Genomic DNA, 25,087 nt, shown 5'->3' with positions numbered 1-25,087 from the left:
AGATGAAATTGAAAAATGGCTATGGAAATAAGAAAATGGAAAACATCAAATATGAAACACAAATGATAAACGGAACAGCTTAAATTGAAATACAATTAAAAGCTTAAAAAGTTTTGTAATGTTTAGTAAAAGTGACTATTGTACATTATGTTTCCAATAATGATGGTACGTGAGGGTGACATGATTTAACTTATGAGATAGATGTAAGAAAAGTTGAACTAGCCACCATTTAAAGCCCACTCCATTGTATATTATCATTTTTTTTATCATATTTAATATTTTTCTGAGTCATTTCCTGACAATGTTGATTAGCCACACTGTTCGCCAAATATTTCTTGACAAAACCTAATTTTAAACAAAATAGACACATCAACACGGAAATATAACTAAGGCCATATTGCTACAGTAATGGTAAAATACAAGATAAGTTGTGACTGCAGAAGATCCTGCAACATATGAGGTCATCATTTGTGATGGCTGTCGTCAGGAAATGTAACCCCATTGTTACCTGTGTAATATGTCATAAATATGTGACAGAAAACCCACAAAACTAAATAAAAAATATATATATTTTAATGTTTTTACTTTAAAAAATATTTTCACAAGACTCCAAAAGAAAAGTAAAAGATAGGAACAGTTGGGTCATCTGTTGTCACAGATTTCAGTGTAACACCGGTGTGACACCTGTGCAAGCTTGAAGGATGATGCATGACCTGTCCTGCAGCTTCAACTGTAGTTAAAGGAGTATTGCATTTGTTTTTATTGATTTAACATTGGTTATTTTAAAGGTCCATTACTTATTGAGGTACATTATTTGCCGGTATAAAAGGGACAAGACCTTTTATGTGAAGCTGTCCCTTTTGAAAATAGGAACTGGGAACTCAGTTGGTTGAAATGTATACTGTGTATTTTATACTGTGTATTTTCTTGTAAAAAAGGAAGTGTAGCAACACATTTTTTTCTAGAACCTGTTGACAAAAAATAATTATGTTTTTTCAAAACTAATGATGTCTTTGTGGGAGTCAGCTACTTTTTTAAAGACTTTAATTGACGGACTGATATTTAAAATGTACATACCCATTTCTCTCTCTCTCTTCTTCCCTTTTCCTGTCTCACCACACTCTCTCTCTCTCTCTCTCTCTCTCTCTCTCTCTCTCTCACCTGCACACAGGTGCAGACATGCATGAAAATTGAACCAATCACAGCAAGAAAACACCGGTCTCTGCTCCACACTCAGTCATACCATCCTTGTTTGCAGAGACAGGTTTGTGGTTCATCTTGTGCTGCCGTCTACATTGAAGTGGTTTGCAGCATTAGGCATCGCTGCTATTAAGAGTCCTGAACAAGATAAACCTTTAGAGATATCCTTTGATTTTTAGGATTATTTTATTTATGCAGGTAAGTACTTGAATGGTGTTTTAACAACACTTGAAAATTGCACTTTAAACCAAATTTGTAGGTGATTAAAAAAAAACTTGAAATCTTGAAGAAAATAATTGAATTATGAATGAGAATATTGTGTTAAAAATCTCTCTTTTTTTAATTTACATAATGTTTATTGTAGAACTTGCTTATTTCAATTAATGCACAAATATAAACCTCTTTTCTTTCAGATTTGTGATGATTTTTCTTCAAAACTTCCTGAATGTGTTGATCACTCTGTCTCTGCTGAGCAGTCCTACCACCATGGAGCGAGGTAGGAAAATGTTTTGAATGCATATGGTTTGATAGAATATTCACTGCACCGTGGCCCATTAAATACAATAGATAATAGTAATAAAATATAATATAATATATATATATATATATATATGTAGTTCAGCGCATGATGAAGTTGATGATACTTGCATGATTCTTGCAATTTTTGGGTTGTATCCATATGGTTGAATGCACTTATTGTTAGTTGTTTTGGATAAAAGTGTAAATAATGTAATGTTTTGAGTGCTAAAATGCTAAAAAAAATGTGTGGGGGGAATCACAATAAATTTCATAATAATTCATAGTTATGGTTATAAAGGAATAAGACAAGATAATTGAAAACGATTGACTTGTTTTCAGAGATAGAAGACTGTTTCTCATTCTAAACAGTTCATCTTTTAGATTACAACATGCGTGCATCTGTGAGAAAGTCACTGTAAAAGTCGATTGTAAATATGTCAAGAATATCTAAAGCAAACAGAGCATACAGTAGTTAGACACTATACGGCTACGCACTTACATACAGTATATGGTCTCTTTATGTTATAGATGATAGGTCAAAAGCTTGAAGCCAATAGGAGAATGTCAAGCAAATGTCAAACATTTTTTCTTTTTTTCATTAATCATGAAAGTAACCAAACGAGTTAACTGGTTATTAAAATAATCGTTAGTTGCAGCCATATTTTAAATAAAGTTGTATGAATTGAGATTTCCCTATATACCGACATCACTGACTTTAAACTTCAGGGTTTTCTATCCGATCAAGGATATCAATTTAGCATTGCACTTCTGTAGAGCAGCAACAATTAATCAATTAGTTGTCAACTATTAAAATATTCAGCAAATATTTTGATAATCGATCAATCAGTTTATTAGTAAAAATATTATTTAGAGTAATTTTTTAAGAAAAACAGTTTCTTTACTCTTCTATGACAGTAAACTGAGTATCTTTGAGTTGTGGACAAAACAAGACATTTGAGGACGTCATCTTGGGCTTTGGGAAACACTGATCGTCATTTTTTCACAATTTTCTGACATTGTATAGAATAAACAACGAACCGATTAATCAAGAAAATAACCAACAGATTAATCGGCAATGAAAATAATCGTTAGTTGCAGCATCGTCAGACTTACGGTGGACAGTTTTAAAAAAAATAAATGATCAAAATCAATGCAGCAGAACCAGAGATATTGTCTTTTTTATCCAACACATTCTTCATCCTTATTAAAACTTAGGTGCCTACATTACCCACAATGCAACCCAAACCACCAACAGTTGAGTTGGAGACAGACAAAAAGCAGCTTCAGAGATAAAACACTATTTAGCCCTCACACTCTCTTCGCAGTGCTGAACAGCTGCTCTCCAGATCTCTTCCTATGTGTTGTATGTTAATGATTTACTGTACATTGTCTCCATCAGTCCCTCGGCTCAGTCTGTGGGGGGAGGTGGCTGACTTCACCTTCACCGGGTGCAGCCACTGGAGACTAAAGCCTCAGGTGTCCATTCCCGCCTTGCAGGAACTCACTGTCTGCTTCAACCTGAAGTTCAAGGTGATTCCCTAAAGTCTAAATTACACTGCTAAAACTTTCAAGGGCACATTTTAAGTTTTCACTGTTCAAGACTTTATGAATCATGTATAGCATTATTTCATCAATCATATCTAGACCACGGAGGCCTCCTCATCACCATGGACCGCTTTCATGTACAGTCATCCTGAGGTTCAGTGTGCTGAGCTGGGCTTGGGGGGAAATGGGGGTCGTTTGGTGGTCTGGCTTTTTGGAACGGAGTGGACTACGCGTAGGATCTTTGACCTTTATCAGTCACAGTGGTACTCGCTGTGCCTGACCTGGACACATACTGAAGACAGACCGGCCTTGTACGTCGACGGCAACCTGGTGGACATCATGACAGGTGGGTTAAGTCAGATACATACCGACATCACTGACTTTAAACTTCAGGGTTTTCTATCCAATCAAGTCAGCTGTGGTCATATCAACAGTAATAAGTCCTTTGTCTCTGCATTGTGCTCTTTTGGCTCTGAGGCAACTGACAACTAAAAGTTTTTGACATTTCAGGTTCAAACTGTGATACTTTTACAGTGTATTTGATCCTAATTTGTGCCTGTTTTCTTCTCTCCTTGCTCACGATGTAGATACAGCTCCCTCCATTTCCCCCTCGTGCAACAAACTGGCCCCGAATGGAACGCTTACTCTGGGTGCAGCACACCGCCTGGTTCCATATCCCACTCTGGTGGGCAAATTATCTCTGTTTCGCCTATGGGGGCGACAACGCAGCGAACAGGACGTGACATCGCTGAATTGTACAGAGGGGGAGCTGGTGAAGTGGGAGAGAGACAACTGGGACACTCAGATCTGCGCTCCAATCCCTGATTCCAGCCTCCAGTGCAGTGAGCCAATGGAAAAATGTTTTCTCTGATTATTTCTGCTAAAGTAAAAAACACTTTATGTAAAATTTTAGCAACCCTACATTTACCTCAGCACCTGCAAGTCACAACAAGTTGAATATTTTCTCCCTTTGCTGCCTCCCACAGTGTTTATTCGCCAGTCAGTGATTCACCTTACACAGTAAAATTAATGGTCTGTCAGTTTCATCAAGCGTTTTACAGCTTTTTCCAACCGTAGTGGTATAGCTTCCGTGGCTCCCTTTGGTTTACTGTGTGTCCTCAGAAACCAGATTAAATATTGACCCCCCCTATCTCTTTGTCAGTTAGGTAAATATAGAAGCCATTCTGTGATCAATAACATTAAGATCAGGAGCATTAATCATACAGCTGTCATTATTCCCTCTCTGCAAAGGTAGAACCTGCTGTAATGTTCAAAACAGGGACAAAATTGTCATCAGAGTTCAGAAAATGTTAATATTAATTAATTTTCTTTTTCTTTAAAACACTGATTCTGATTTCTTGGCTATGCAAAAGCAAATAACTTGTCTGAATTACACAAGTCTTCATTTTCATGTTGTAAGAACATTAATTAAGTTCTCTAAGAGAGATCATTGTAGTCCGGTCACTTACACCACATTAAGTAAAGGTAAGAAATAAAATCTACTGACTTAAGATTTCAATCAAAACATGTCAGAATCTAATTGTTTAACATAAAATATATCTGACACATTTGAATACAAAGCTTCGTATCAAGGAAATTCCCTTCACAATGCTACTATAAAGTCTGCAGTTGAAACTAACAATGAACGGAAGAAGTGCTTCTGCAACGCAACTGTTGCAGAACCAATGTCAATTCATTGAACCCTCGAGTTCTGCTTTTACAATTGTGCCCCAGTATTGGTTTGTCACACTCGGTTCAGGTTCAGCGTTGAACAACAATCTAAACTAAAATGTGTTTATCATAATGAAAGAGTTCATTATTCATTTAGAATAAAACAAAGATGAAACCGGTGCAAGAAAAGAAAATGCATTCAGGATTTACTGTAGAAGATGAAATGATGCTAAGAATACATTCTTTGTGTACATGTATCAATTGTTACTGTTTTTTTTAATGTACTTTTTCTTTACTTTTACATTTACAAAAACCTTATGGTGTTTTATCTTCCCTTTGGCTGATTGGCAGAATGGTCCGTCTACGAAGTGAGACTGATGTTTGCCATCATCCGCACCGATGGGAACAACACCGAGTTCTACACGGCCAGAGACATCGCACATAAATGGGTAACGCAAACATACAAAAAAATACAGATATCGCCAATTTAATTGTGACAAGTGACCTAGAAATGTTATAGATGTTACACTCTGAACACTGAAACTGTTTCTTCTTCTTGTCACTTTTGTGTGGTGCTGTATCTGTACAAATTTCAGCATGGATTGCGTTACATTTTACAGGTGTTATTTATTTTTTTTGTTGTTCACCAGCAGTAAATCTCAGCGGCTGTAACTGCTCTCTGCTGTTTGTTGTTCCTGCAGCTCAGAAAAGTTCTGCCGGACAACATCTATTTAAACAGAGTGTCTGTGTTTGAAGTAACCAGGTATGAGAAGATTAGAGTTTACAACACTGACGTTGACAATGAAATACCTATGAATGTCACATCAATTAAACCTTATTTTATAGTATATGACGCAGAGGGGGAACCAAAGGGACATAAGTATACTGAGTTTTTCTGATCTCTTACGCAGATCCAGTAAAGAAGACAGCCTTATAAAAACATCACATGAAGACAGGCTGGTAAGTACATTAGAGCTGAAGTGAGGTACGTGTTGGCCAATGAGTAACAAGAAATAGCAGTAAAGAAATAGTCATTTTATCACAAATATATGTCTTTTATTCTTCAGGTGCGGTGGTCTCCCACACTTAAGAGGTAACAAGATTCAGGTTAACTATTTCACTTAATGATTACATTTTTCTAAATATGATGTAATCTGATAGTGGCTGGGCAATAACATGGTCAACTATAGGGTATAAGGAGTTTATCTACATTGCCAAAGCTTCTTAAAACTTTGAATTCATCACATTAATTCTTCTATAACTTTGTCTGATCTCAAATCTGTAAACAATTCACATACATTAATGTACAGTAAGGCAGAGTAAACTAAAGAAGGAATGTCCTCGCGAAAGGCCTTAACAAATAGACTTCACAAGCCAAAACATGTGTAAACCACAGCAGCAGAGGACAGTAAAAACACTCAATTAGGGCTTTTCCATTGACACATTTGGCCATCTCGTAGCGACCCCGTTCTCCCACCTCAAACAAGTGTGGTGTGATACTCAACTCATGTCTGTGCAGGTGATCAGAGAGAAAGACTTCTAACTGAGTCTCTGCAGTTTGAAGTTTACTTTCTTTCCTGCGTCCCTGTTTGCACGTTCCGATAACTGCTTTATTTTACTGTTTCGCTTTCAGCTGTACGAGAGATTTATTAAGTTGCTGCTGATGAAAACCCAACATTTCCTGACTTTGCTGCTTCATAGGAAAAAGCTTTTGAATAACAAAATAACGGGGGACTTTTATTGTGAAGGATTTATAAGAAATTAAATGCGTTTTGAGTCCAACAGAGTCGAGCCAAGTCTTCACATGTGTATGAAAAACCTTAAATGTCTCCCCTTTAGGTTTGACTGCCTGGTCCATATCACCGTTATCCCCTGCCGGGATGTGGCAGATGTGAAAAATGAGATGTACACGGACCTTAAGAACGTCTACCATGACCGCAGCGGTCAGCTGCAGCTGCTGACTGATCCTGACAGCATACACACCACACCTGTTGGTAGGAAAAAGCTCTCACCATGTGTGTGTTTGTTAGCAGAAAAACAAATTCTGATTCACAATAATCTTTCCTCTGTTTTCTAGAAAATTTCTCCGCTGTCACCGACAGTCCTCCTGATGTGGTGACAGAGCCCACTCCAGTCACATCCACCACATCTCAAACCACAACATCCATTACCGCCACCAGCACCATCACCATCACTAGTGCCTCTACCGGTGCTCTATCCACAGCCACCACCTTCACGACAAGCCCTGCAAATATCTCTGGTCAGTCTGCTCATTTACAGTCACAGAAATCCATCACAGTTTATTGATTTATTGTATCTGAGTTGTACCCTACTGGATGCCTAATTGTTTTATTGTATCTGGATCTTTTCTGCAGAGCTGTATTTTGAGGTTCAGGTGAACGTTTCCATAACAGGAGACTGTGACCCAGGACAGATTCTTTCCACCTGGGTATGTCCGACAGAATATAATAGCACTTTTAGTTTTAGGAGTATAACAGAGGTTTGTCTTAAATGTGGCTTCTATGACTCTCCACAGCTCAACTCCAGTCTACCTGATGACATGATGACGGTGCTCAACCTCCAGCTGCTCCCCAAAGCTCAAAGGTGCAGTATGTGATGTAGCTGCCACGTACGCCATCAACTCACCATCACACAGATGTCACAAATATCACACAGTCTGATTTAAACGTGAACAATATCTCATTCCAGACATCATCCTAACCCGCAGTCGAACCTCTCTACGTCTGGCAGAGTAAGTAAACATAAAAAGCTTTTATGTCACAAATCAAACTCTGAATATATGTGTCATTTTTCACAACTTCAGCATGATTTAGAGACTCTTAGCGCTGTAAAAATGTGATGGTAGGCAAACTTTTTAACTTGGGAGTGAGCAGGCTTGCCGCTTCCCCCTGTTTTCAGTCTTTACGCTAAGCTAAGCCAATCAACGTCCGGTTCTGGTTCTATATTTAATGAACAGACATGAGAGTTTTTTTGACAAAACTATTCCTTTTAAAAGGCAGAATGAGTAGGATTTTCCTAAAAAAAACAATGTATAGACCAATACAAAATAATCCCTCTCAGTCATCACTTTATACAGCATGTATAAGTCCTACTGTTTCCTCCCGGATGGCAATAGAGCTACACCAAATGTTGTTTCCTGGCAGAAGAGAGCTGTTTGTGTCTGAAAGGACCTTCAGTAAGTGGGAGACGGAGAGAATGGAGAGTAGGCTAAATGAATGAATGAAAAACTGATGAATATTAGCCTTGTTTATGTCAGAAATTTACCCAAGAGGAGAGAATTATTCAGTTTTCTTTCCTGAGTATTAAAAGTCAAATTAAAAGTAGGCCTGTTGAACATTAAAAATGCTGTTGCAGTGCACTTATTATTTTGTTGTTTTCATTCTTTAAAAGTCACGAGGAAGCTACAAAAATGCCGGAAAATCTCAAATATAGCGAGGCGAAACGCCAAGCGGACAAAGCTCCTTCCGAAATGAGTGATTCTGGGTATTGCTTTCACCCGCTGGCGAGCATTGTGACCCGCGTTGAGTCGAGAAGGAGGGGCCAATTTGAATGTTGTGTTTAGAAACCACAACCAGCTATCCTATTCATTATGCCTTTAACATTCACCATTTTCACAGCTATTAAATGTTTTGCTGCAGAATTTTAGACTTTTACTCTGGAAAAACATTTCCATTGAAATCTACAATAATACAAAAATACTTTTCAGGGGGTCAGCAGATGTTAAGAAAGGATACATTGTTGAATACTATCCTCAACATAAGTATCAATTTACAAAAAAATACAGATCTAGACAATGAAATGCGGGCATGTTAAATTGGTTAAACTCTTGTATGCTTGTTCTTTATTGAATTGAAATACTATTTCCTTCCAGTTATACAGCTGTGTCAATATTTGTACTCTCTTCCAGGTGTTTGTGCACAGAGTTTCAAGGTATGGATCATGCAGCTCTACACACATTTCACTAAGATTATAAAAAAAATGAAACTGAAGGAAAATGAATGCATGTTAGTCAAAGATGCACAATAAGCCAAATAATGAAACAGTACCAGAGCTGCTTAGTAGACATATTCACTTTTTCACACTACATCCTAATTTGTGTGGTTCAATGTAACTTTTTACTTAATAAATCAAATATATCCATTTTGTAAGCCTTTTTCTGCCTGAAAAGTAATATTAAGAGTAACTCATAAGGAGCTTTTGCATCCTATAGTTCATTATTTTACTGTCTGCAGAGAGAGCTGTGTTTTCCAGGTTCGGGTCATGATGTCGCTGTCAGACACACAGGAAATGGAAGAGCAGATACGACACCTACTGCTGACGCCTTATAACAACGGATCCATCTCCATAGCAACCGAGGACATACAGATAAGTCGCATACGTGAGTCAGATTCAATGAAAGATCACACATTTTTTGAATGAATTGAATAAATATTACTTTTAACAACTGATATTAAAGGGACTATTTGTAACTTTCAGAAATGCTTGTTAACAGCGACACCTGTGGCCGTTAAGTCAACGAAAGTCAGCGTCGGGATCACGCTTGCTTGCTCTAAATAGACATGAACGAGCATGAACATGAACATGAACAAATAGTCCCTTTTAAATTCTATAAATTAAAGACTAGATGAAAAGTTTTTAAATTAATCAGGTTGTCCTTCTCTCTCTCTCATCTGTGTCGCTGTCCCTTTGGTTTAGTGATAGTTCAATGCAACGCAGAAACCCACCAGACGAGGAAAGGCCTGTTTGAGTGGCCCGACACTTTAGGAGGAAAAAATGCAACTCGGCCGTGCCCGAAAAACCCTCTCCGCCACGCCACCCGCCACTGGTGAGCGCTCACACTTCATTCATTCATTTTTGATACCTGCTTATATATTCACACCTACAACAAGTGCAACATTTGACATCAACCATTACTAGTAATATACCTGACTGGGATGTGTTTAGTATTTGGGACAAAACCAAATAAGACAAATATAGTACAATCAAGGGTGTTGGAATAAACAAACAAAACAAAAGGTTGTGAAAACAATATTATAATGAGTGCTGAAACTATTTTTATAAGCACCAAGTTATTCCTCAAATATGAGGAAATGCTGCTTTTCTGTTTGATATCATTATAAATGTAATATTTTTGATTTAAGGACAGTTGGTTGCACAAAAGAAGCAAACCTAAGATTTTTATTAGAGTTAATTTACTCTATCAAATAATGAAAAGATTAAATGTTGGTAAAAATAATTGTTAGTTGCATTCCTAAATACAATTTCCTACTGAAATAGAGGCACTTTCACTTATCTGACATTGTACTTAAAGTTACTAAGAAGAACTTTTAACTGGTTATGAAACAGTCTCAATTGAATACTGATGTCTCTACATGACCTACAGAGGTAAACGAGACCATCAGTGAGAAGATTGTCTGTTTCTCTTTAGTTATCCTTAATGCTCGTCATCGGTGACACCTCTAACACCTGTATGTTGATTGTATCCTGGCGTTGCTGTTTATTACTGTCACTTATCAATGAACTCATGACCTGCCGACAATACATCATGCAGTCACGCTGAGAAAAGAGTTCATGTATTTAGCTGGTTGACTCTGTCAACATGAATTTAACACATGAATACATACAGGCCTATTTGGGATATTGATTACCTCCGTTGGTATATATTTTTATATGGCTGTGTCACTGGATTCTTTCTGTGTGTTGACTCAGTGTGACAATATTTATTGATGGCTGCTCATGAGCTGTCGGATGCTGTGCTGTAAAATCATTTATCAGGAGGTGGTGTCACTAATGATTCCCAAGATCAACAACCTCCCAGCTCTGTCTTAGGGAGGCATTTTCTGCTAAAGTAAGACTTGGGGAAGCATAGATAGCAAAAACTTAAAACTATAAAATTACAGATTACAAAAAAGTAGCTATACTAAAAGAAGTCAAGAATAAAACATACATAGTTTGTAAAATAAATACAAGATGAGGAATAAAACATTTAGGAAAAGTTCTGTTTGAAAAGCAGTTCTTTTAAAGGGGACATACTGTATCGTGCTCATTTTCGGGTTCATACTTGTATTTTGTGTTTCTACTAGAACATGTTTACATGCTTCAATGTTCAAAAAACACATTATTTTTCTCATACGGTCTGTCTGAATATACCTGTATTCACCCTCTGTCTGAAACGCACCGTTTTAGTGCATTTCAACAGAATGGCAACGGAATTGCGTTGCTAGGCAACAGCTTGGGTCCATGTTTACATCCTGTCAGCTGATGTCATTCACATACACTGCAACAGGAAATAAACTGGGACACATTTAGTATGTTTACGTTTAAAACTGTGAAATGGTCTAAATATTGTATATTTGTGACATCACAAATGGACAGAAATCGTCTTGTTTCAAACGCATAGGATCTGAATACGGGCTGTGTCTATTTCTCAATGGACTGAGTGTTTTGATACTTTCACAGTATTTATATAGCACTTAAACCTGCTTTATAATATAAAAGACATGAAAATCTCACTTTTTACAATATGGGACCTTTAAGGCCGTCTCCCTCCGTCCTCTCACCACCTGTTTATCTGACAGTAAACTGTGCGTCGGTACACACTGGATGGCTCCAGACCTGGAAGACTGTCAACTGGTGGTGGAAACCATCCCTGATCTGGACCATGTCGAAGTCACTGCTGGTCTGTTTACACGCTTTTCACTTCATTTGTCTGTCTTATGTTGTAGTTGTCGACTTGTAAATAGTTGCATCATTCAGTCTCAAATTTATGGTTCAAAATGTAATGGTAAAGATCCAAAGATTCCATAATGACACATTTAAAGGGCGGGTCCATTATTTATTTATTCCTTTTAGTTTTTTATATCCTTCTGTAGATTCCCAGTGGTGTTCATAATGTGTTCAAATCTGAACATACAAATTTTGTTCCAAGTATGTATGTTTTAGCGTCAAAATGTTATTTTCCCAAGCCCTTCCAAAAGCTTTTTCCCACGTGACCTGACGTAGGTTTCTGCATGACGACGCTGCTACATGTACAGTATATATACATCCTTATAATCAGTGTATTAACGTTACATACAGTAACTTAGATGGCGGTTGGCACGCTCCCAGTTTGGAGAAGCAGACAGGAGTACCGGCACAGAAACTAAGCAATGTACTGCTGTGGATGCCATGTTAGTTCGGATCCAAAACTCCTTTTTTCTGCAACGTAAAATTACTGTTTTTGTGAATGGAGTCTGGTCTGGTAGCTTTGAAGACAGCGATGTAACGGCTAAAGTTCCCTGTCAGAAAGGGCTGTCTGATGGCAAGGTAAAGCGATGAAAATATGCTAAATATAGCGTACACTTTAACTGATTCAGATTTTTTTTATGGTGGCTAAAATACATTTTTCTGCTGCTCCCGTCCACAGTCGCTTTACCTTGCCATCAGACAGCCCTTTGATTCCTGTTTTGCACAATTAAATCCCCATAAAAACAAATCAGTGGTCAGGACTCAATCTATGATGATGATGCTGCGAAAGAAATCCCACCAGTTTTATCATTTGCCTGCAGACAATGCTCCGGACGTGGTGGAGATGATTGAGGGTTTACTGAGCAACCACTCCACGCTCAACTACCAGGAGCTGGTCACAGTCCTCAACAAGCTGGAGGACGTCGTCAACCTCAGTAGGGTCATGCCAAACCTGGGCCAAGCGTTAATCAACATCATCTCTGACATACTGGAGTCTGACAGCAACCTGCTGCCTTTTACTAACACGTAAGGATGGAAAAACTGAAGGAATATTCTTAACCTTTTCCTGTTTGACGTCCGTTCACTTTCCTCTGTTTTCCTCTCCAGTATCCTAAACATCACTGAGGCAGTAGGAGACATGATGGAGGGCTACGAGGGCTCCTCCACCCTGGTGGCTCCGGCCATTGCGATCTCAGTGGTGGATGTAGTTCCTGGACAGTTTAGCAGTTTGACTTTCGGAGTGTCATCTGACCGCGCCGGCACAAAGCCGGAGGTTAGTAACGTAACAACAACCAACAACCAACAACCAACAAATGTCCTCAATCACTTTGACTGTTACTGTTCATAAAAGCAGGATGAGTCTGAGCGTAACCTCTTCCACTCCTTGTGGACGCCGGCACCTCGGCTGAGTTTACCATCTTTCAGAGGCTGCAGCAGGCTCAGTTTGAGTTTTATCATATGAAACTAGAAAATCGAAGAAATCCATTGTTACCAACCATGTCATGCTAGGTTGTCGGGAAGGGGGCTAAAAAACGCTAAATTTAGGCTAAATTAGAGTTAAAGTTAGGCTAAATTTTGGCGAGGAAAAACAGGCATGGCCATTTTCAAAGGGGCCTCTTGACCTCTGACCTCAAGATATGTGAATGAAAATGGGTTCTATGTGTACTCATGAGTCTCCCCTTTACAGACATGTTATGATAATCACATGCAGTTTTTTTTTTTGCATGCAGTACAAACGTGTTATTTTCGTCCATTCTAAAAAAATGGTGTATTTGAATATTTCAGCATACTGGGGTCTTTAAACAGTCTTGAAATTGCATAAATTGGGTATCACTGTAAAGCGGAGACTCTTGTGGATCCAATGAACCCAATTGTATTCATGTGTGATGATGTTAGTCCCCAAAGTAGCCATTTCATTGTAGTGAGACCATTTTTTAAACTTGGCCTCACTGTATAAAATGACCTATTGTGACCTCTAGGATAATCACAGCCTCATGAAACTTTACAGCTACAAACTAGAGACCTAGGACAGATTGACAATAAGCGGGTTTCTGTGCAGTTTCCAAAGAGGCAGGTCTTGTGTTATTGACATGTGGTAGCTACTGTGCATTGTGCTGATTTTATTTAGGCATAAGTTATACTTCAGGAATAGATGAAAATACAATTTAAAAAGACTGAAGCCCCCCAAATCCACATGTTTTATTGAAGTAACATTGTAAGCTCTTTTTCTAAGAATAAATCCCTAAAAGCAAAAGAACAGGTTGTGAACAATTAAAGCACCTATCGCTTGAATTCAGATGTCTGATCTAATTGAATAGATCATACCAAGAACAACCAAAAACCCAATTTGAGCAGTTTTACCCATCTAATGTCACTAGATGGCAATAGAGAACATAAAATTACGTTTTTTTAACCTTCATTTTGCGTCCATATAACCTGCTCACAATCATACTACAAAGGTAACTGTAATTGGATTTTCCGGTGAATTAAAACAAAAGCGGGAACTGTTTGCATCCAACATATATCTAATTACTAATTATTGCACTTTTAATCAGTGCTGTGAGCTCTACAAAAAAACTAAAATCATTCATGATTTCATTCAGTCACAGGCTTATCTTTCATTTCCTGTATGTTTTCACTAAGAAAACAGGGGGATTAACCAGTTGGTGCTTACAGGAAAGTCCTTTAAGTACTTTAATGTAACTTCTATATAATATTTAAAAGCTGATAACATGGGGGTTCCCATTCTTAGACTTGTTTCTGAGCTGTTGCAGGCGGTGTACGAGGTCTTCAAGTGTGCAGGTGCCCACCGTACAACCTTGTCTTCCTGACTGGTTGGTTGAGTTTTTAGACCTCTTGTCTCGGACATTGATGTCAGTGCTGGAGACCAGAGGGAGAGAGAAGAGCATATTAATCTATGTTGTTCAGTCCTGAGCTGAATATTCCTTTTTTATGACAATCAGAATACATTTAGATGACAAAAAATGATATGATGGCCAAATGGAGACAGTTTGTAGACTTTCAGGATTGCATGGTTAGTGTCTTACCTGGAATGTGGCAGCAACATATCCCTGATATCTTCTGGTCTGACAAAGTTCTCCGACTCTGCCGTCTTCTCTACTGATACACTGTCAAGATCCCGTCTCAATCTGCTCCCCAGCCACATGCTTAAAAATAGTCCATTAGAGTTAGGTAGATAATTCAGTAGACATCTGGCACAGACTCAACAGACTGTCACATCTTATATCAGATTGAAACATATTTATTATTGAATGAATCACTTCTCAGTTAACTCACCTTTTTTCCAACTCTGGATTCACTTCAAGTTCCACACAGTGTGCTACTGTCGCCAGCAGGCAGCAAGAGAGGAAGGACTGGAAGATCAATTGCATTTTGACTCCTGTGGAGAGTAGAGAAAACATTGTTAGTTATTTATTTATGCTATAAAATTGATATTCAACTTCATGAATTTCCTATTGTCGCTGAATGCATGTAAAACTCCCTCCTACAATATTCCTGTAGTGCCACACTGGTACTTGCTTACACAAGAGTCCAAAAGCCAGGTTTTTTATTTTGCACTAATCATTCATTTACTTAAAAAGTTAAGCTAATGCCAGATTTTGCTCGGTTAAGTAAACCTACACCCATGCTTTGGACCCCCAGTCAATAACCCCGAAGGACAGTCTACCAGTGAGGGATCCAAAATAGGCTCAGCTAAAAAGTCAAAACAAAAACTATTCAACTCAGTCACCTCATTAAAAACATAGCAAAATCAATTGCAACTAGTAAACAATATATGATGTACTGCCTGTATCAAATGCTTTACACCTTGAAGGCAATTCCTTCACAGACGCACACATTGAGAGCTGAACTGCTTATAACCAGACAGATAACCTGTCCTCGTCTTTACACTTGATCTCAAAAAAGCAAGGATAGAGCCATCAGCTGGTAGCACAGCAAATCACAGCAATATCTGTGTGAAAAGAGAGCGCACATACCTGTAACTCCACAGGTTTCTTGAAATTGCCACTGGTTCTGTAGGGCAGCTGTGTCACTCTGCTAATAGCTCCTCCACACCAGACTGGGAGCCTTTATACAGGAGGTGGGAGGGCCTTTTTGACTGACACACGCACGCACGCACGCACGCACGCACGCACGCACGCACACAAACCCAAACGGCTCTTCGTTTTACCACTTCTGCCTTTTATAATTCAGCCAAATTTAGTTTTGACCTATGATTAGTATTTGTGCGCATAAACTGGGGAAAAAAAGTTCGGAAAAACTTGTGTTTGGTTGATTATTTCTCTGTTGTTACAATGCTAATTGGCATTGCATTTTACATCGTTGGAAAGCCTGTTTATTTACCTTCACAATGATGTCCAGCTTGTAAGGATCATGCATTTGTGGGATGAGCAGCACAGCCGATTATGTGGGTAGCGCCCAAGAAAAATTGCCAAAATGCTCTGTCAATGGTAAACAGTGTTTTCTCCTGTTGGAATTGACTCTTGTTTTGAGTTGTTTGGTGGATTGGATGATTGAACTCTTTATCAGTAACAAGGAACAAACAAGACATATTGGCTATTTTACACTTTATTCCTTTAATACACCGTCAGGAGCCTCAGTAGCGGTTGAAGATCCATACGCAAACCACAACAGCCTGGCACCTCCTCCTCATGCTGGTCACCAACCTGGTCACACGTTACTGTGGGATGGCGTTCCATTCCTCAACCAGGATTCGTTGCAGGTCAGCCAGGGTGGTTGTGTTGGTCACTCTAACACGTACAGCACGTCCAAGCTGATCCCACAAGTGTTGAATTGGGTTGAGGTCTGGACTCTTGGCAGGCCGTTCCATTCTCTCTCCTCCCACATTGTGGAGGTAGTCTGTGATAACCCTGGCTCTGTGGGGGCGAGCATTGTCATCTTGGAGGATGAAGTTAGGTCCCAGATTGTGGAGATATGGGATCGCCACTGGCTGCAGAATCTCAACCTGATATCTCACTGCATCGAGATGGCCTTCAATGATGTCACTGGCAAAACAAGGCTTGTCATCATTGAATGCCATCTCAATGCGGTGAGATATCGGGTGTTCGGTCGGTACAGAATTGCTCGCCATCCAATCCCTAAAAAATGCAATTCTTGCAGAAATCTCAATTCTGGAGTGGTAAAACATGATTCAATTACTTTTTTTTATTTCTTATTTATGACTAAAAACAACTTGACACACAGTGCTGAGCTGCATTTCAAATTAATCTTCAGGTTCCCAGCTTTCAGATGATGTACACCACTTCTATGTGACATATGCTGGTGACCTGCTACCTCCCCATAAAGACCCCCTGTAACCCCCCTAAAAAAAAAAAAACGGGTCTATGGTAAAGTTGGTCTGGAGTAGAAGAGATTTAAGAAATTTCTCTTTCTGTTTTAGATATTCATCAACAAGTATCCATTTAACGGCACGGTGGCTTTCATCTCCCTGCCGTCTGTCCTGCAGCACAACTTCCCACAGAACAGCTCCAACCAGAGCCCACCGAGGGTTAAGTTTCAGTTCTACGGCATCCCAATGCTCTTCAAGGTACTATTTTATATGAATCTGTTAAAGAAAAAGAAAAAAACATGCAATTATATGAAAATATTTATTGTGTTTTATAATACTGTTATATTTAGAAAAGCAAACTTGCATTGTATTATTATTTTCAGAGCAGCCAGAAAGGGCAGACTCTCAACACCTTCGTGGTTTCAGCCAGTGTGACCAACGCCAGCTCTCCAATCAAGGACCTGGAAGAAGATGTCAAAGTCACACTCCACCATCTTATACCCAATATAGTAGGATCACCTATCCTTTAAGAATACTGCTGCTTACACTGCTGTTAATATAACGAATGAATGAGTTTGATTAACAAACATTTCCATCTCTGTTAAAGGATAACAAGGACGTGCAGTGTGTGTACTGGAACTTCAATAAAAACAGTAGGTCCTCCTGATTTCAATGATCAATGCTCTTGCTTGGATGAAATGCGTGATACTAAAGCGTCTGTGTCATCACCTAGATGGACACGGAGGCTGGGATGATTACGGCTGCAGGAAACACAACAGCAGCTCCGACTACACGACGTGCCTGTGTGATCATCTCACACACTTCGGAGTTCTTCTGGTATGCATTGTATTATTTTTTGCTTTACTGTTTCCTGGAAAGCACACGTTGGCCCTCAGAGGGACTGCAGCACAGTGAAAAGTTTTGCTAATAGCAGTGGCAGTGGTAGTAGCAGTATTAATAGTAGTAGTTCTGGGCAAAGGGAAGTGGTTCAACTCATATGTAACCAGCAGAGGGCACTCAAAGCACAATATATAAAAATGAACTGCTGTGTCAAGCAAAGTTTGACCCATATTCAATATTTTTGATTCGACATAGTCATTGTGGGATGTGCTTCCTGTTCTCTGGTGTTTTTTACAAATGGCAAAGACACATTGCTTTGGAATTAAGCATAGTAGAGTATGTTGCTTTAAAAATAAGCAAATACATTATATCTTATAAATAATGACATCTAAGGGTCGTGAAAGTCAGCATTTAGTATTGAACATATTCAAAAACTGCCAAAATTTAGAGTTTTATCTCCTATTGTTACTTAAATTGACACTTATTTTAATTTTGCAACTAATTTACACACACTTGTGCTGGAGTACGCTAGTAATGTGAGTGGCTTTACACGCTAGTTTGTACTTGTTAGTAAGCAGTGGTGGGAGAAGTACTCAGATCTATTACTTGGGTAAAAGTAGCAATACCACCGTGTAAAAATTAGGGCTGGTATGGTACACCTATCTCCTGATTCGATATTATCACGATTCTTGTGTGCTGATTCAATATTGAACTCAAAGAAGCAATTATATAGATACTAGCATTAAAAATTCTATTTCAAAATCGTTAAAAAAATGGTATTAGGTTTTACATTGTTCTGTAGTTTAATCTATAACATAAGGTATCATACTTTATGAATTGATCATATGTTTTGTTTGTAAAATCATAATCTGCAAAGTAACTAGTTTTCAGATAACTGTAGTGGAGTGAAAACTACAATATTCCCCTCTGAGATTGTTGTGGAGTAGAAGTATAAAGTAGAATAAAATGGAAAAACTCAAGTAGAGTACGAGTACCTCAGAAATGTACTTAAGTACAGTACTCGAGTAGGGCTTAATTTATTAATTGTTTGGTTTATAAAATGTCAGAAAGTGGTGAAAAATGTTCATCAGTGCTTCCCAAAGCCCAAGATAACGTCCTCAAATGTCTTAATTTGTCCACAAATCAAAGATATTCAGTTTACCGTCATAGAGAAGTAAAGAAACCAGAAAATATTCACATTTAAGAAGCTGCAATCAGAGAAATTTGACTTTGGTTTCTTATTTATTATTATTTTTTTTAATTTCTTAAATAGTTGGCGACTCATTTAATAGTTGACAACTAATCGATTAATCGTTGCAGCTCTATACTTTAAAGTAAATGTACTTAGTTACTTCCACCACTGGTAGCAGGGACAGGATCAGTTACTGTTATTACTGTACAATCTGTGTCCGTGAGAGTTATATGTGGCACATTGGGAAATAAATACACTCATGCTTACAAATGTGTTTGTGTCTAGGATGTCTCCAGGACTCAGCTGGACCCGGTTAATGAGCAGATCCTGACCATTATCACTTATGCTGGTTGTGGAGTCTCATCGGTGTTCCTGGGAATCACTGTTCTCACATACACAGCTTTCGAGTGAGAAACCAACCACTGAGTTTTATAAATGTTTTCTACTTCTCATATGCTGACTGTGTTTACATGCAGACTGGTAACCTGTCGCTAAGTCTTAAAGGCAATGTCAACACTAATGCAGACACATTTGACCATTGGGTCCTATGACTGCATGAACATGAATTTTCCTCCCCCATGTTTTTATCTCTGTCTCAGAAAGCTTCGTCGAGACTACCCCTCTAAGATCCTCATCAACCTCTCCCTGGCGCTGCTGGGCTTGAACCTGGTGTTTCTGGTCAACTCCTGGCTGTCCTCCTGGGGTCTATACGGCCTCTGCGTGGCCGCAGCATCCACGCTGCACTACTTCCTCCTGGCGTCATTCACCTGGATGGGATTAGAGGCCGTCAACATGTACTTTGCGCTCGTCAAAGTCTTCAACGTCTACGTGCCCTCTTACATCCTCAAGTTCTGCGCTCTGGGATGGGGTGAGTCGTGCGTTCGACTGACTGACATTCAATTAGTTAAAACAATGTCACACTCGAACACTTCTGTTCTTATCGTTGCTTGCTTTGTATTTATTTTTATTGGGTACATTTTCAGCACTTTGGTCAACTGCGGTTGTTGTTATTATTTATAACCCTGTCATAATTATGCTATAAAAGTATTTAAACTGTCCCTCTAGGGATTCCTCTGGTGATCTGCATCCTGGTGCTCATCGTGAACCGAGAGGCCTACGGCAGTCACCTCTACACAGATGTTCAGCAGAGCTTACCGCCATTGGACAACTCGGACAACTTGTGAGTTTTGGCTTCATCTTTCTTCCATGTCTTGAGGCATATTTGAAACACAGGGGTTTCCAATCAGTAGTGAGACTGAATTTTAAAATCTTGTGTCCAGCAGTTAAACTCCAAACTTGACTCTGGATTTTTTTAATGAGTAAGAAGAAGAAGTACATATTATATAGACATGTATAATATATTATTTTGTAGTAACAATTAAAAGGTACAGTGTGTAGGACCTGGAGGCTTTTAGTGGTTTGGTTGCAGATTGAAACCAACTGAGTACCCCTCCGCTGACTCCTCCCTTTCCAAGACAGCAGTAATGTGAGCCGCCGTGTGTAAAACCGTGGTAACACCGTTCGCCTCGCTCAGAGGCCATCCTTACCATAATAACACTACTTTAGTGCTAGTGTTTGGTTTGTCCATTCTGGGCTACAGTAGAAACATGGTGGACTCCGTGAAGAGGACACGCTCCCTATGTAGATATGAAGAGCTCATTCAAAGCTAATGAAAGCACAACGATTCTTAGTTTCAGGTGATTATACACTAATGAAAACATAGTTTTGAATATTTTATTCCATTTCTGCTAATAGATCCCCCGAAATGTTACACACTGTTCCTTTAAATTTCTACAAATCTTTAACATAGTCAATGCATTATTGTTAATGTTTTCAGCTAACAGATGAAGCAGCGTGTCAAACTGAAAGTCATGTGTCATACTATCGTTTTAATTAGCTGTTCAATTGCTTTTTGCAAACGTAGTTTCTATCCTTTTTCTCACACTATCCTCACTATTCCCTCAGCTGTTGGCTCCAGGACGATGTGACATTTTACGTGTCTGTGGTCGCCTACGCTGTGCTGGTCTTTCTCTTCAACATTGCGGTAAATAGTTTTTAACATTTCATTAACGTTCATACAGAAGTTCAGACTATTAAAACACACTGGCCTATGTCCACATTATACTGGTTGATGTATCACAATATTCTCTTTGTTATCTTTCTCATTTTCACGGCAGGAATAGAACAATAAGCAACCTATTCTACATCAAATCCCCCATTTGATGACACTTGCATACTTGCATCTTTAATTCCATTATTGTTTCCCTGTAATTTAACTACTCTAAGCCTTTTTTGAATCTCCTTTTAGGTTTTCGTGGTGGTTCTGATCCAGATTCGCCACATGCGAGTCAACAGCCCGGCTGGGATCCGCAGCGGACTCATGCATGACCTGAAGGGAGTCGCCAGTCTCACCTTGTTACTAGGACTAACATGGACGGTTGGCTTCTTTACCTGGGGACCAGCCAGAGTCATTCTGCTGTACCTCTTCTCTGGACTCAACACCCTGCAAGGTTGTACTTTCTCTTTTTGCAGAAATAATTACTGTTAGCCATGCTGGATGATATATATATTTAAATATATACGCATAGAGCCAATGTGCTTCATGTAAGAACCACTCGTCCAAACAGATTTGTTCTTAAGTTGGATGCATGAGTGATATACTGGTAAATAAATTATTGAGTGAAGGTTTGCTAACCACACGTGTAGTTTTGCTCAACATCCCACTTCACATTCACAGTTCAAAAGAAACCAACAAAACTCACAGATAAAAAAAGAAGGAAATCAAACAGAAGCTGAATGATGCAACTATTTCACAACCGCCTTCACCTCGGCTGGCCTTTGTTAGATCGCTTTCTTTTTTTATCTGAGAGTGACGCAACAAAAGCCTTCCACTTTTTTTACTTCTGGCACAGAAATGCCTTGCTCAAGTGCACATTAGAAATAACTGCTGAGGGACGAAAGAGCCACCTATCAAGATTCAATATTGTCCTTCAAAAAGCTTACGACCTTATCTCACTTTTGTTTATATTACAGGACTTTTCATCTTCCTCTTCCACTGTCTGATGAAGGAAAATGTCAGGAAACAGTGGAGGATTCACCTCTGCTTTGGACGTTTCCGACTTGAAGAGTATTCGGGTACGACGGCCACAACTAGTGTGATGTGACTTCATCACATCATGGTAACTTGAAGATATATTGTCCCTGGGCTTGATTTCTACCTGTGTTTGTTGTTGCCTTCCAGAGTGGAGCAACTCGGCATCAGTCGGATTCACAGCCAAACCCAAATCAAATCCTCCAAGAGCACCAGTACCATCGGTCGGCTCGGTCAAGTCCAGCTCCACAGCCAGCACATCGGCCTCCTCCGACTCCAGCCAGAGAGACTCATCCTGCAAGAGACCAAACCTGGGTGAGGAAACCAAGCAGAGTCATTCCAAAGCAGCACACATCCTTACTAAATTCACAACTATCAACACTGATATCATTTTAACACACTTAAAAGCCCAAAAGATGATGATAAACAATGCAAGAGACATTAAAAGTTCAACAGTCATACAAAGTGAATACAAAAATAAAAGCTAATTTGCAAAAATGTGTTTTTGAGAGATAAACAGCCGAGGGTTTGGCTTCAATTATATTCCTTAAAGAGGTTTTTTTTTCTCCCTTTGACATTAAACTCTTAATGACCTCCTTAATTTGTCTCTATTGTAAGACATTTAAGGTTGCAATTAAAAGTTACAATTCATATGAAATGATGATGATCACACATTTAGTCGGACATCAGAGTACCTCGGCTGCCAGAATCACAGCGAAGGTCACTGCATACATTAATGAGACTGCACTGACGTTAAATAATTACACGAAAGCCTTTGTAATTGAGCCTAAAAGGATATAATTGTTATTTCGTAAAGGTTTCCATCACTATTCGACAGCTCAATTTCAGTTTAACCCCCAACTCCCAGGCATATATTCTCAAACTACATATGAGAAAAAATGTCCGTTTTTCACACCTCTAAATTGTTCTTGGATGTTTAATTATCTCGCAGGCCTTTTCGTGAATTCCCTGGTTCTCCCTCGTGCCCAGAGGAGTCCCTCAGGTACCGGAGCTCTGCCTTCCCAGAGGGGGATGAACCCAACACCTGGCTGGAGGAATCACTTGCTTGGCCAGCAAGAGCAAAGATAAAACACACGAGAACCATACATGCACGAGACACATTGCAGACATTCAAATCCCAGAAACTGGCATGAAAATGGAAACAGCAACCTTAACACAGATTGTACTTCAATGTAAGCCTCGAGATATGAAATTAATTCCATTGTATTCCAGCTTCATTAGATAATTTTATCATGCAATTCTATTGTTTTTTTGTTTTTGCTAAATATTGTAAAAGAGCCTGTAATTATGAAGACATGAGTAGTTGCATCAGTTCCAAGGAGGAGTTGGTTGCCAAGCAACTGGTGAGTGGAGCCATGGTGACAATGAACCATGGTACCACAGTTTGTATGAGGAAATAATACAAATTTAAATTTAAGATGATGCAAGTCTCCCTGTGTTCCTTTTCCTCTATTTGTGCCAGAAAAATGTTTACTTCAGGTTAAAGCAAAATTACTCTACAGCCATTCCTTAATCACTTCATGAGATGATGAGATGATTACCACACCGTCTTTAAATGCTACTGCCACACCGTCTTTAAATGCTACTGCCACACCGTCTTTAAATGTGACTGCCACACCGTCTTTAAATGCGACTGCTACACCGTCTTTAAATGCGACTGCAACAGCGTCTTTGAATGCAATGTGACTGTCACACGGCCTTTGAATTTAACTGCCACACCGTCTTTGAATGCGACTGCCACACCGTCTTTGAATGCGACTGCCACACCGTCTTTGAATGCGACTGCCACACCGTCTTTAAATGCGACTGCAACAGCGTCTTTGAATGCGACTGCCACACCGTCTTTGAATGCAATGCGACTGCCACACCGTCTTTAAATGCGACTGCCACAACGTCTTTGAATGCGACTGCCACACCGTCTTTGAATGCAATGCGACTGCCACACCGTCTTTGGATGCGACTGCCACACCGTCTTTGAATGCGACTGCTACACCGTCTTTAGATGCGACTGCAACAGCGTCTTTGAATGTGACTGCCACACCGTCTTTAAATGCGACTGCTACACCGTCTTTAGATGCGACTGCAACAGCGTCTTTGAATGCGACTGCCACTGTCTTTAAATGCGACTGCCACACCGTCTCTAAATGCGACTGCCACACCGTCTTTGAATGTGACTGCCACACCATCTTTGAATGCAATGCGACTGCCACACCGTCTTTAAATGCGACTGCCACAACGTCTTTGAATGCGACTGCCACACCGTCTTTGAATGCAATGCGACTGCCACACCGTCTTTGGATGCGACTGCCACACCGTCTTTGAATGCGACTGCTACACCGTCTTTAGATGCGACTGCAACAGCGTCTTTGAATGTGACTGCCACACCGTCTTTAAATGCGACTGCTACACCGTCTTTAGATGCGACTGCAACAGCGTCTTTGAATGCGACTGCCACTGTCTTTAAATGCGACTGCCACACCGTCTCTAAATGCGACTACCACACCGTCTTTGAATGTGACTGCCACACCGTCTTTGAATGCGACTGCCACACCGTCTTTGAATGCAACTGCCACACGGTGGACTTTGATTGCGATGTCACTGCCACACGGTCTTTGAATGTGACCGCTGTCTTGTTCTTGTAAATTGTAGCACCTTTGTTATGATAAACGAACCAATCTAAAAGCCGATGGTGTCATTATTAGCCATTACATTACGCAATCAACATTTACTTCATAATGATAAGTTAACGCCAAAAACGTGTCTATTGCTACTTAAAGCAAAATACCTAAAAAATAAGGAAAACAATATGAAATAAGTGACTAAAGTAAAACAAATATATTTTACGTTGTCATTTTACTTAAATTCTATTCTCTATTTTTTATTTTACACCAGGACTCTCACCTAGTGTGCCAGACCTGAATCTGATTCAGTGATAATATTAAATATGGCA

The 25,087-nt window shown here is 39.3% G+C and overlaps 2 protein-coding genes across 3 annotated transcripts; one reads left to right on the top strand and one right to left on the bottom strand.

The window, feature by feature from the left end:
• The first annotated feature begins 1,199 nt into the window (after nt 1-1,199).
• On the top strand, nt 1,200-23,559 carry LOC119476102 (adhesion G-protein coupled receptor G4). Its single transcript, XM_037749307.1, has 32 exons — nt 1,200-1,398; nt 1,614-1,696; nt 3,119-3,249; nt 3,364-3,610; nt 3,852-4,106; nt 5,287-5,384; nt 5,637-5,698; nt 5,847-5,895; nt 6,003-6,028; nt 6,775-6,929; nt 7,013-7,195; nt 7,311-7,384; nt 7,472-7,539; nt 7,645-7,687; nt 8,864-8,886; nt 9,189-9,334; nt 9,652-9,781; nt 11,535-11,635; nt 12,504-12,708; nt 12,790-12,955; nt 17,105-17,251; nt 17,377-17,502; nt 17,601-17,646; nt 17,727-17,830; nt 19,311-19,432; nt 19,625-19,893; nt 20,091-20,205; nt 20,991-21,069; nt 21,334-21,535; nt 22,059-22,160; nt 22,267-22,431; nt 23,069-23,559. Exons 2-32 carry the CDS (start codon nt 1,621-1,623, stop codon nt 23,203-23,205), a joined length of 3,852 nt encoding a protein of 1,283 aa, XP_037605235.1. The 5' UTR covers nt 1,200-1,398; nt 1,614-1,620; the 3' UTR covers nt 23,206-23,559.
• Nucleotides 13,858-15,824, bottom strand: LOC119476104 (pro-adrenomedullin-like). Of its 2 annotated transcripts, none has more exons than XM_037749312.1 (4): nt 15,681-15,824; nt 14,980-15,082; nt 14,730-14,849; nt 13,858-14,562 (listed from the first exon to the last, which is right to left on the bottom strand). In XM_037749312.1, the coding sequence occupies exons 2-4, from the start codon at nt 15,072-15,074 to the stop codon at nt 14,400-14,402; spliced, it is 378 nt and encodes a 125-aa protein (XP_037605240.1). In that variant the 5' UTR covers nt 15,075-15,082; nt 15,681-15,824; the 3' UTR covers nt 13,858-14,399. The 2 variants fall into 2 exon arrangements, with proteins under 2 accessions (XP_037605240.1, XP_037605241.1); XM_037749313.1 differs by lacking the exon at nt 15,681-15,824 and adding an exon at nt 15,192-15,236.
• Nucleotides 23,560-25,087: the final 1,528 nt, after the last annotated feature.

Source organism: Sebastes umbrosus, chromosome 17 (assembly GCF_015220745.1).
Source record: "Sebastes umbrosus isolate fSebUmb1 chromosome 17, fSebUmb1.pri, whole genome shotgun sequence".
Lineage (NCBI taxonomy): Eukaryota > Metazoa > Chordata > Actinopteri > Perciformes > Sebastidae > Sebastes > Sebastes umbrosus.
This window is presented reverse-complemented; position numbering and strand designations above follow the sequence as displayed.

What these genes read in the sequence shown, in the direction of transcription:
- LOC119476104 (XM_037749312.1), bottom strand. Translation starts at nt 15,074, where the DNA reads ATGCAATTGATCTTCCAGTCCTTCCTCTCTTGCTGCCTGCTGGCGACA. An exon ending in AATCCAGAGTTGGAAAAAAG is followed by an intron (nt 14,850 to 14,979) that starts GTGAGTTAACTG and finishes ACTATTTTTAAG; the next exon opens with CATGTGGCTGGGGAGCAGAT. An exon ending in ATGTTGCTGCCACATTCCAG is followed by an intron (nt 14,563 to 14,729) that starts GTAAGACACTAA and finishes TCTGGTCTCCAG; the next exon opens with CACTGACATCAATGTCCGAG.
- LOC119476102 (XM_037749307.1), top strand. Translation starts at nt 1,621, where the DNA reads ATGATTTTTCTTCAAAACTTCCTGAATGTGTTGATCACTCTGTCTCTG. An exon ending in TTTGTGCACAGAGTTTCAAG is followed by an intron (nt 8,887 to 9,188) that starts GTATGGATCATG and finishes TACTGTCTGCAG; the next exon opens with AGAGAGCTGTGTTTTCCAGG. An exon ending in CGCCACGCCACCCGCCACTG is followed by an intron (nt 9,782 to 11,534) that starts GTGAGCGCTCAC and finishes TTTATCTGACAG; the next exon opens with TAAACTGTGCGTCGGTACAC.